The sequence below is a fragment of the Acanthochromis polyacanthus genome, chromosome 5, assembly GCF_021347895.1.
Source record: "Acanthochromis polyacanthus isolate Apoly-LR-REF ecotype Palm Island chromosome 5, KAUST_Apoly_ChrSc, whole genome shotgun sequence".
Lineage (NCBI taxonomy): Eukaryota > Metazoa > Chordata > Actinopteri > Pomacentridae > Acanthochromis > Acanthochromis polyacanthus.
Genome location: NC_067117.1, coordinates 23,851,018 through 23,862,198, shown reverse-complemented (window position 1 = coordinate 23,862,198; position 11,181 = coordinate 23,851,018). Strand labels below are relative to the sequence as shown.

At 40.8% G+C, this 11,181-nt stretch overlaps 2 protein-coding genes across 2 annotated transcripts; one reads left to right on the top strand and one right to left on the bottom strand.

Annotated features, from left to right (window-relative positions):
- Positions 1–571: 571 nt before the first annotated feature.
- arpc4l (actin related protein 2/3 complex, subunit 4, like) lies at positions 572–3,345 on the bottom strand. The gene is made up of 6 exons (XM_022189437.2): positions 3,184–3,345; positions 2,352–2,470; positions 1,971–2,082; positions 1,763–1,858; positions 1,277–1,447; positions 572–1,103 (listed from the first exon to the last, which is right to left on the bottom strand). Exons 1-6 carry the CDS (start codon positions 3,184–3,186, stop codon positions 1,098–1,100), a joined length of 507 nt encoding a protein of 168 aa, XP_022045129.1. The 5' UTR covers positions 3,187–3,345; the 3' UTR covers positions 572–1,097.
- Positions 3,346–3,689: 344 nt separating this feature from the next.
- Positions 3,690–8,378, top strand: tada3l (transcriptional adaptor 3 (NGG1 homolog, yeast)-like). Its single transcript, XM_022189426.2, has 9 exons — positions 3,690–3,811; positions 4,341–4,588; positions 4,717–4,964; positions 5,092–5,197; positions 5,320–5,455; positions 5,560–5,663; positions 5,852–5,958; positions 7,519–7,710; positions 7,820–8,378. The coding sequence occupies exons 2-9, from the start codon at positions 4,379–4,381 to the stop codon at positions 8,010–8,012; spliced, it is 1,296 nt and encodes a 431-aa protein (XP_022045118.1). The 5' UTR covers positions 3,690–3,811; positions 4,341–4,378; the 3' UTR covers positions 8,013–8,378.
- Positions 8,379–11,181: the final 2,803 nt, after the last annotated feature.

The following is an 11,181-nucleotide window of genomic DNA, read 5'->3' as shown; positions in this document are numbered from 1 at the left end:
TTTAAATCGGATCTACTTTCTGATGCTTTTGTGTCATCATATACCCTGTGTAATGGGCTGAGTTACACTATCAGCTAATGTGCCATTACTTTCTTCAGTAAACTGGTAAATTGTTTGGTTTATAAAGTGTCAGAAAGACACACAAAAATTGGACAAATTTTGATATGATAAACAGAGTTCTGTTTAAAAACAAAGGTTTGCTGTGTGAGGAGACTCAACCAGCAAACATTCACATTGCAGGAGCTAAACCATAGAATGTTTAGCATTTTTATTTAAACGCAGCTATCAACTCAACTAACTGTTCAAGCTGTAGTATTTTTTGGAGAATGTGGAAGACACTGATGGGATGCAATTTGAATCACAAAGATTTAAATGAGAACAAACGCTGCTCCAAAAACCTGCTCTGTCTGCAGCACTTCCCCTTCCTCCCAGCTGAAATAACACAGCAACTGTGCGTACGGTGAAATGTGGCCGAAGTGCTAACTAAAGACAACTTCCTCGAAGCAGAAGTGATCCATTTATAGCAGCAGCAAACCATAAATGACAGTTTTCAAATATGACCACTAGAAGGTACAAACAACAGACTTTATTGTCTCTCACTGTGGGGTAATGGTGATTTTTTTTTCCCATTTACAGACATCTCCACGTGAATGAATGCCACACAGACTACTTCCTCAAACATGTATGTCCTGAACAGAGAAATTTTGGAGACAAATTTGCAACAGCAGTGACAGAACATACAGACTCACATACACAAAATACAAAAACCTGGTTGTTTTTACTTGCAACAACACGTCCTTGATGCCCCTGTATTCATGGCTATCAACTTGATTAATACTTTAAGGACCCGCCTTTGTTTGGGGATTTGTTCTAAGTGGCTGAAAATGAAACTGGTAAATATTTCATTATATACAGTAATTGATATTCATGAGTACAGGGAAATAATCCAGACGGGTGCAAAGGCTGTCATTGCCACATTGGTCACGTTCATCTCATCTCCTCGCTGATTGGCTGTTTACTCCTTTACTTCTCCTCCCTCGTGCCGATTGGCTCTTTGAGTGTTCCCAGGCTTGTACGGACCGAGGACAACACTGTCATCAGAACTGCAGAGAAGACAAGATCTAATTAGACTCCATCTTTCTGTTGTTTTGCAGAACGCTGGCACATAATTAAATTACAGTCACGAGTCTGACTTTAAATGCATTAATAAAAAAACAAAAACAACAACAAATAAGATCAAGATTTGAGCCGTAAGAGCAGAGAAGAAGTCACTTACGTTCTTGAGGAATTCTTCAGCAACAATACGAGCCCTGGCGTTGACAGACAGTTTCATCTCGCTGATCTCCTTGTCGATCTCCTCCATGAAGTGAATGACGAAGTCCACCAGCTTGTGTTTGTACATCTGCTCCGTGTGGAAGTTGGTAATCAAGAAGCTAATATCATAACCCTGAAATCAGAAGAGAAGGAATGAGAAAGAAAGAAAGAAATCAAAGACACTGGTCAGAACAACAAAAAAGATCACTAACTGCATTCAATGAAAACAGATGTCGTAATTACTGATGTATGAGATATTTCTGTGCTATTTCTACATCTGAGCATGAACATGACGTAAGCTATTTAAAGAGTTTACACAGTTCCTCTTTTTATATCTTAACTCGTTCCCATCATACAGACGCTGTATGTGAATTCCTCTTCTGTCGCTCACTGCTTTTATTGTCTTGCATACATCCCAGATTAACCCTCCTTCTCCTCCATACCTTACCTCTACTGGTTTCCTCCTCAGAATGAAGAAGTTCTCTGCTCTCATCATCATGAAGCGCATGAACTTGTGGCAAAGGATCTTCTCGATCTCATCAGCCTACAGTCGATTATAGCAGAAGTTTTTTTTAAAAAAAAAAAAAGCACATTAGAGTGTGAAAGATAATTACGAACAGTTAAAAAAATGCCAAAATCACGCTGGTTTTAATTACCTGCTTGACAGCAATGCTGACTCTGACAGAGTTGATGGATCCCTCAATGAGAACCTTCTCCTTGTCATTGCGGCTGATCACCACCGGCTGAAGTAGAAGCTCCTTACTGCTTCTGTAATGGCAACAAAAACAGGCCTTCTCAGTCTCCAACACAGATCCCTAGTGGTTGTAGTTACCTTTACACAGGCTGTGACAAGCCCCTGTTGAATAATTTTAGAGCCTTGCCCAAGCATGCTGTCATTTTTCCTCCCTCCTAGATTTTCTAACGCAAGTCCAAACTTGTGTGACAGCAGCAGATGATCTACATAGACCCTAAGGGCAGGAGAAACACTGAGAGGCAAAGCGGGGGGGAATAGTGAGAATCAACGCTCTACAACATACCTGACCTCCACCTCTGGCTTGTTGTGACGCTCCACCACCTGAGAGGAGAAGTTCTCCAGACAGAGGGCTGCCTGCAGAGTGGCCCTCACAGCGTTTAAGTAGGGGCGCAGAGTCGCTGTCTGGGGACAAAATGAATGAAATCAATGCCTGGGTGGAAGATTTTGCGGGGAAGGTCTTGCTGGATGACATTATTTGGTATTTAGGTCAGAGAACATGCAAATTGATCCTCCCAGTCCTGTCTTGTGTGGTGAATCAGCCTGCAGGGTCAGTCTATGAGCTCAGGTTTGATCAGTGTCCAAAATGAGCTGTGTGCAGGGATGCAGTGGCTGAATATCAGTTTGCCCACTTTTCACTTTGGAAAAAGCCATTACCAGTCATTTTAGGAAGAAAAATACAAGCACCAATCAAATGCAATTTAGCTAGACGTATATTTCAGACATATATGAATGATTTGGATTTAATTAGAGGTTGTTATGCTTTCAGGTGACCGAGATTGCAGCCAAATAATTCACATCTAGCATCATGTCTGTCTGTGCTACAGACAAACGCTGCTTTTCCACCGTCTAATGTTAAAGATACGAGAGAGCTAACAGCCACAGTAACGAGGAGGAAAAAGCGGCCGAGAGGAAAAGACAGTTCAGCTCAGTCACTCTACTTTCTGCAAACCGTATCAAGGATGCCCGTCCTCTCATTTCACTGCAGCCAACCAGAAACCCCGTCTACCAGCAACAGGGAGCTAGCTAGCTAACCTCGCCTTGAATATAGCCGTAGTTAGCAGGGATACGTGGCTAAATTATAAAATAAAACGATAGATTTAGCGCAGGAGACTTACCATTTTTGCGCTGTAAAAGACGGAAGTTCCTCAGCCACGCCTGGGACGACTCTTCCGTAAATCCTACATAGTCAAGTCAAGCTAGGGTGCGTTTGTTCTGTCTTAACTGTTCTCCTGAGGAAGCGTCGCTCAGAGTGATCTTGCTGTTTGCGTTTATTACTCCGCCCAGGTTGAGTGTTACAAAAAAAAAACGAGCACACCCTAAGGTGCGCCCATTCTGTTGCGTGAATAGGAGACATGTTGCTCAGCCTCAGACTTGTTTTAAACTTTTCTGAAAATGTTTAAAGTAATTTATGTACAATAATAACTTTATAATACATTCGTGCCATTTTTGCCTCTTAAAATACAAGTTTAACGGCAGACTATTTGTTTTAACGTGCCTTGACAGAAAATGGTTTGCTCCGATGATACCAATGTAGCATCGAGTCTGTATTTAAAACTCGTCGCGTTTGTTTTGCTAGCTGCTATGACTTAAATACTCGATTTATTTTTGTACCATCGTAATAATTTTAATTTAGGTCTTAAATGTATTACTTTGTTTAAAATAAACCATAATTTAATTAGAAATAGTTTTAGACACTCCTGTTATCACAATGGTTGTTTCCAACATGGACGCCATTCACTGAAGGTAATTTTCGTTCCTCTTAAACATTCAAATATTTACGTCTGTGCTCTGCGTTTGCACATTTCAGCTCTAGTGGTTTTCAAACACACTCGTGTAAAATGTCCGTGTTCAAAGCGCGAATGCACAAGCGGCCATTGTTTAAATTTCAGAGTAACTTGAGGCAGTTTTGGGCCCAGCGGGCTGCTGCTCGATAAAGCAGCCGTTTATTTAGGTGTTTGTGTTTGTATTAAAGGATGGATGGAAAAACAGAGCAGGACTCCACTGTGTGTGAGTTTAATAGCTGTCTGTGTAGATTCTTAATAATCCTGGTCATATTAATTCACAGGACTTAAGTAAAAAGCAACTGGACTTCTGTTTTCAATTGTTGCAGACGATTCATCTCGTCAGTCTCTTGAATGAGAGGTCAAACTCTTTAAAGATCAAAAAGAGAAATGCAGTCGCCTTTTTTTTTTTTTTTTTTTTTTTTTTTTACTGAAGATGATTGAGTTTTACGATGGATTCATCAACCACACTGTCCATTTCTTTGTCACAGTTTAATCAGACACTGCCAGGTTCCTGCTGCACAGCATCATGAGTGAGCTGAAGGACTGCCCCCCACTGAAATATTACGACTTCAAACCTGTAGAGCATGTCAAGGTATGTCCCCGTTACACTGCTGTCCTGGGACGTTCAGAGGACGATGGGATCGGCATAGAAGAGCTGGATACCCTGCAGCTGGAGCTGGAGACCCTCCTGTCCTCAGCCAGCCGCCGCCTCCGAGCCCTGGAGGAGCAGCGACAGGTAGGATCCTACTGTAGGATTTATGTTGAAATCAGACTTTCACCATAACTTACTTAAATGTAGCCACATTTCCTAACACCCATTTTCTACTCTTTATGCTGCCTCCATTCTTTTTTGCTGCATCTTAGATCCTCACAGACTGGCAGGACAAGAAGGGAGATAAACGCTTCCTGAAAATGGGAAAAGAACCAGACCCCGCTGCCACACCTCGCCACAAACCAAAGAAGCAGAAATTGGATGGCAAAGGAGGTCACGGGCCAGGACCAGGTCCTGGGAGACCCAAATCCAAAAACCTGCAGCCAAAAGTTCAAGAATATGAATTTACAGATGATCCCCAAGACATTCCACGCACTCCTAAAAATGATGCTCCCAACAGGTCAGCAGCTCTGCATAATATCAATCATCAGTTATATTTGGCTTTTCTCAGTTATGTTTCTGTTTTAAACATCTGTGTACTGCAGTAAAAAAAAAAGACAAAATCAAATGTATGTTTTGATTTTCAGATTCTGGGCGTCAGTTGAACCATATTGTGCTGATATCACAAATGAGGAGATCCGGTTGCTAGAGGAGCTTCTGAAACCTTCTGACGATGAAGCTGAGCATTTCAAAGTATGACACAAAAATTCACACACCTGTTGCTGGTTTTACAAATAACTTCACTCAGTACAACAACTATATTCCTGCCGTTTTGATGTGCATTGATCTATAGTTGCAGATTGTGTTATCTGTAGATTCCAGCACTGGGGAAGCACTACTCTCAGCGATGGGCTCAGGAGGATCTGCTGGAGGAACAGAGGGAAGGAGCGCGAGCCAACGACAAGAAGAAGAACCTCATGGGAGGGCCGCTGTCTGAACTGGATGCAAAAGGTGAGAGAAGGTTACAGCGTGCACTTAAAATGGCTGTACATGGACTAGCTGTTGCACAGACATGCATTAATCTTAACGCGCATCTTTACGTAAAACTACCTTAGATGTGGACTCGCTGCTGAAAAAGTCAGAATCCCAGCATGACTCTCCAGAAGACGGCTGTCCCTTTGGTCCCCTCACGCAGCGTCTACTGCAGGCCCTTGTAGAGGTTAGACTTCATATTTTGGTGATCCAGCTTTACTAGAAATCTCCCAACATGCATAATGGCTTTTGAAATTACAAATAATTCAGAGGTGGCATCTGAGATGTTCATGTATATATTGTTGAAATGTTGTGTGAACATTAAAACATGACCACAATTTGTTGAGCTAGTTTTTTTTTTCTGTTTTCTTTCAGGAGAACATTATATCCCCCATGGAGGATTCTCCTATTCCAGACATTTCAGGAAAGGATGCTAATGACGGTGCTGGGACTTCTCCTCGCAGTCAAGGAAAAGCTTTTAGGTATCGTCTTTGCAACATCAAATAAATGTATGAGATATTAGATGCACTAACATCAGTTCTCCACATAAGATCACCAACATTTTTCTAACTCAAATTCCTCTCCTACATAAACACTAGTGTATGACACGGGATAATAATGTTCAATCTGTGTTTGGTCATTTAAAAGCAGGCTGCTATCATGGGTCAGTCACTGTCATTTGTAGCACACAGGTCTGCAGCTATGATTCCCAAAAGTAGACATAAATTCACTCAACATGGATCTTTTAAACGTGTGCCCAGAGATGCTCTTCATTCTGTTAATCTGACAGCATCTGAGCATGTAGACTCCATCTCTAATGATCACCCTGGTAGCTTTCTCGTAGAAGTTGCGGCTCCAATCTCACACGGTCAGACCGAGTGACGTTTCCGTATCATGCCGTCACATTAACAGACAGCTACAACCTGTGTACTCCGTGTGAAGTGATTTAGGAAAGACTTTTTCCATATTTAAGCACAGAGAGCTCAAGTTGATTTTGCGTTCAGGAATAACAAAACATTTCTCTCCCTCACTTTTTCCCTGTGGTTTTCTTATCTGAACTGAAAATCTGACACATAATTCCTTTTTACCATCAACATTTCAGGTAAGGACTCAGGTGTTTAAATTGTAAATTCTCAGCTGGCTATTAATTTGTTTAGAAATAATTCTTTATGAAACTGACATTTCAAGTATCCTAAAGCCACAATTCAGGATTTCTGAGTTTGTTCGTAATGACCATATATACAGCATATGACTTTCTGGACTGTTTGATTGGTAATAATTTGTGAAGCTCCACTGCTGAGAGCAATTCACCCAGAGTACACAAACATAGGTAAATGATCTATTCAAAAGCTACTGGGCATAGTAAAGCCAGCAGAGAGGGAATAACGGTGCCACAACAGTACACACATGGACATAAATATGAAGGATTAAGAAATCATAAATACGCTAAGCTATTTCGTTTTTGGACCATTAAATGTATTTTATATTAGTTTAGATATAATCTTGTGTTAATTAGTGTATTGCTGTGTATTATATGTCGTATATGGCATCCATAAGGTTGCTCACTCATGTCATTGTGGAGAGTTTGTCTGAATGAAGCCATGAGGAGCATTGAAGTAGAAGTGAATGCCGTCACTTCAGCAGTATTATGTCTGGAAAGGACTTGGATGTGTGAAATAGTGTCTATGCATGGATACACGGTTATTTATGCACATACAGATATGTTTGTTTGCTTCCATTTCTCACATTTTGAGGGGCAAAATTATAGCAAAATTTAAGATGGGGACATTTGAAAATTGGAGATGCTTTCCTTTTTAAGACTGATAGATGCTGGTTCTGATCCTAAAATGTGTAATATAATATGATAATACAGAATCCGTTGACCCCCAGACACACACTGGTGGTGAAACTATTTTGACAGAGGCTCTCATTTAGTTGTGAGATTAAGTCATTCAGAATTTTAATGTAGGGTTATTTATGTGTGAAGTTGCTGTTCTGCACTCACATATATAACTTCTTCAGTCTTTCCTTCACCTCTCCAGTGTTCCTCATACACGTTCCTTGGAAGCGCGAATCAAAGAGGAGCTGGTAGCTCAGGGGCTGCTGGATTCTGAGGAGCGACCTGGACAAGGAGGAGACTCTGAGGACGAGGTTCTTGCAGAGCTGCAGAAGAGACAAGCAGAACTCAAAGCCTTGAGTGCTCACAACAGATCCAGAAAGCAGGAGCTGCTCCGGTGAGATAAAGGCCGGGGGTGTTTCCTTTTACCGCCTAAGTTAACTGTAAGTGTATTAAAGCCCCATGAGAAGCTGATGATGTGAAACACTTTGTTTGTTGTCTCACAGGTTGGCAAAAGAAGAGATGCGCAAGCAGGAATTAAGGCAGAGAGTCAGAGTGTCTGATAACGAGGTGATGGAAGGATTCCGGCGAATCATGGCAGCCAGACAGAAGAAACGCACTCCAACTAAGAAGGAGAAAGACCAGGCTTGGAAAGCACTAAAGGAGAGGGAGAGCATCCTCAAGTTACTGGATGGATAGAGGAAGCAACAGTTTGTGTGGGTTTGTTTTCACCCAGAAAAAAATGTTGGAAGAAGCATTTTCTCCCCCACAAACTGGCACCGATTAGAACAGCTGTCGCATGGTCCGTGAAAAACTGTCTCCATAATGATGTAAGATGCAGTTTACTGCAGGCCTGCATGATTTGTGTAGGGATATATCTGTAGTAGTTTTTATGCCATCAGCAGAAAACTCATTAGATCAGTAACATTCAGTATACATCCGACTTTTTACACCTTTTTTGAATTTTCTTTCTTTGTCAGTTGAATGTTTATGTTTCTTTTTACTTTGTTTACCATTGTAATGCTATGAGAAAAATAACTGTTGGAATAAATCAATACCACTTCAGGACCGTTTCTGTATGTGTATAAAACAAACAATGAGACCAACTCACACAACAGAAACAGACTGTTGTTGCTTATTCAAATGGCAGATTTGTTGACATTTGTTCTGCTGCGCTTTTAACGGGCTTATTGTGCATTTTCCATGTGTGCGCTGGCAGGCAGACGTGCTTTTCCCTGAGCATGAGGCCACAGCAGACATAATTCTGGTCATCATGCAGACTAATGTTGCACTAAAATGTCAGCTTCTCATTTCAGAGAAGAACCATGATGAAGGCATTGCTGGATGTGTGATGACTGAAAAGGTGATTAGTAAATTGTATAAAAAGTATAGGAAAATCCTGGAGGACAATCTGAAGAAATCTGCAAGAGAGCTGTGACCTCAGTCTGACTGATTGCAGTGTCCAGATGTGCAAGGCTGATTAAGACCGATCTGCACAGATTAATGCTGTAAAAAAATAAGGAAAACCTACTAAATACCAACCTGAAGGAGCTGAAAACTTATGCAGTTGCTTATTTTAACTTTTAGAGTTTTATTTAATTGACATTGCTTTGTAAAAATTGGCTTTCATTTTAACATAAAAGTGTCCTATTTTGTAAATTTATGTTAAAAATCCATTTTATATTGACCATGATTCAATGTTAAAACGCAATGAAGGGGAAAACTTCCAAGGAAGGTGAATATTTTTACAGGAACTGTATTTTCCAGTAATTCCTGTTATCGAGCAGCTTTTCACTCACAAGCCACATCTGGAGCATGGATAAAAGTGTTTGTTTTAGTAATGACTCATTTTTGTGTTTCTTTGAAAACAAGGATACTATTGTCTCTTTCTGTAACTAGGAAGCTCGCCTTTGTCCCGAGGCACCACTAGATGGCAGTCATTGCCTTTTGACTGACCAGACAGGCAGATTTTACAAAGCTGAGGGGCTGGCATTGCCTGAACATGTGTCATTGTGTTATGTGTTTGCTTGAAGATGTCCTCACTGATGCTGATCCCAGGATAAAGCAGAAGACTGTGCAGCTGTGGTTGAGGGTCACTCCGTTCATCCTATAGAGTGACTGAGCAGCTAGTGATCCAGAGGGATTTCACAGGGACAGACTTTCTGACCAAACTATCACATGGTCACTAGGGGTGGACTGGGGCAAAGAATCAGCTCTGGCATTTTTGGCCCAGACCGACCCACAACATTATCAGTTGAATGAATCAAGCACTAATTTTTGAGTGACAAAAAAACAATTGCAATCCAGTAGAGCAGGGGTATTCAACTAAAATTCAAAGTGGTCCAGTCTGAGAAAATGTATGAAAGCAAAGGTCCAGAACATCATAATGTCAAACCTGAATCAGTGCCATAGCTATATGTTGATGTAACCTACTAGTTTTATTAGCGTCTGCATATAACCAATAACTGACTATCAAAACCAGATAAATTCAGTATGGTTCAAAAAACATTTTGGCATCATTTTTTTTTATAAATAACTTTTTATATAATATATCTGTAAATCAGGCTGCACAGTGAAGTAAGTGGTTAGCACTTTCGCCTTGCAGCAAGAAGGTCCCTGGTTCACGTCCCGGGATGGGCCTGGGATCTTTCTGCATGGAGTTTGCATGTTCTCCCTGTGCGTGTGTGGGTTTTCTCCGGGTTCTCTGGCTTCCTCCCACAGTCCAAAAATATGCTGAGGTTAATTGGTTACTCTAAATTGTCTGAAGGTGTGAATGTGAGTGTGATTGTTTGTCTGTATATGTAGCCCTGCGACAGACTGGCGACCTGTCCAGGGTGTCCCCTGCCTTTGCTCAAGTCAGCTAGGATAGGCTCCAGCACCCCCGCGACCCTAGTGAGGATAAAGCGGTGTATAGAGAATGGATGGATGGATGGTTGTGAGAAATTCCAAAATTCATTAACTCTGATGTTTTCCTTGATCCATGATGTACTTTTCCTCTGCATCATTGATAAAACAAAAAACATAAAGAAGTATTCTTCACCTGACTTTCAAAATCCAGCAGCTTTGTCATTAAAGCTTACAAATTGAAATATACAGGTAGGATGCTATCAGGATGCTCATTATGTCAGATGAATACATTCCTTTAAGGTTGATGCTACAGGGTCCGTATCTGTAGACACTACCTTCCTTTAAATACAAGATTCAAGAATATTTATTGTTATTGCTTTTCTGCAACGAAATTTTGCTGGCACTTCCAAAGCTTCAGTGATCAGGCAGTCATAATTACATTAGTCACATCACTGTTTTGATTCTGTTGTTACAAAGGGTAATAAGGTCTTAGAAAAACAATATGGTACCACAGGGATGTTCGACACTGCAGCACAAAGTCCTGGGTTAAAATCTCACTGAATTTATCAACATGTCAACAATCAGATTTATACTTCGGGTCTTGAGACTGTAACTAGTCAGCCTGCTTGTTTATAGTTTAAAGGGGAAAGATTACACAGACCTTAGATTCAAGTATCTTTTGTAAGCTTTAGGATCTTTTACAGCCATTAGGCAGCCCATCACAAAGAAAAGTTTGACTTCAAAACCCCTTCGGCTCCTTATTTGCATGTTAGGGTGTTTGAATGTAAAAAAAAAGTCTTCAATTCAAACTGAATCCACATTAATGCAGCTGCCGCCTTTTCAGAAAAAAAAGATTTTCTGTTAATGAAAACAAAAGAACTAATAGTTCATGGTCAGTGTCTGGAGTCTCCAACAATGGACCTATCATCATGTAAGCAGGGTGTCCTCCACTCAGGAAAATAATGGTTTTTAGCTTTCTGGTTCTCTAAAGCACCATCACCATTTGAGAAACCTCTTTATT

Excerpts from the sequence above, each read along its gene's own strand:
- arpc4l (XM_022189437.2), bottom strand. Across the intron at positions 2,083-2,351 it reads AAGCCAGAGGTGGAGGTCAG|AAGCAGTAAGGAGCTTCTAC; the intron begins GTATGTTGTAGA and ends TTGCCATTACAG. Across the intron at positions 1,859-1,970 it reads TCAGCATTGCTGTCAAGCAG|GCTGATGAGATCGAGAAGAT; the intron begins GTAATTAAAACC and ends AATCGACTGTAG.
- tada3l (XM_022189426.2), top strand. The coding sequence starts at position 4,379 with ATGAGTGAGCTGAAGGACTGCCCCCCACTGAAATATTACGACTTCAAA. Across the intron at positions 5,198-5,319 it reads ATGAAGCTGAGCATTTCAAA|ATTCCAGCACTGGGGAAGCA; the intron begins GTATGACACAAA and ends TGTTATCTGTAG. Across the intron at positions 7,711-7,819 it reads AGAAAGCAGGAGCTGCTCCG|GTTGGCAAAAGAAGAGATGC; the intron begins GTGAGATAAAGG and ends GTTGTCTCACAG.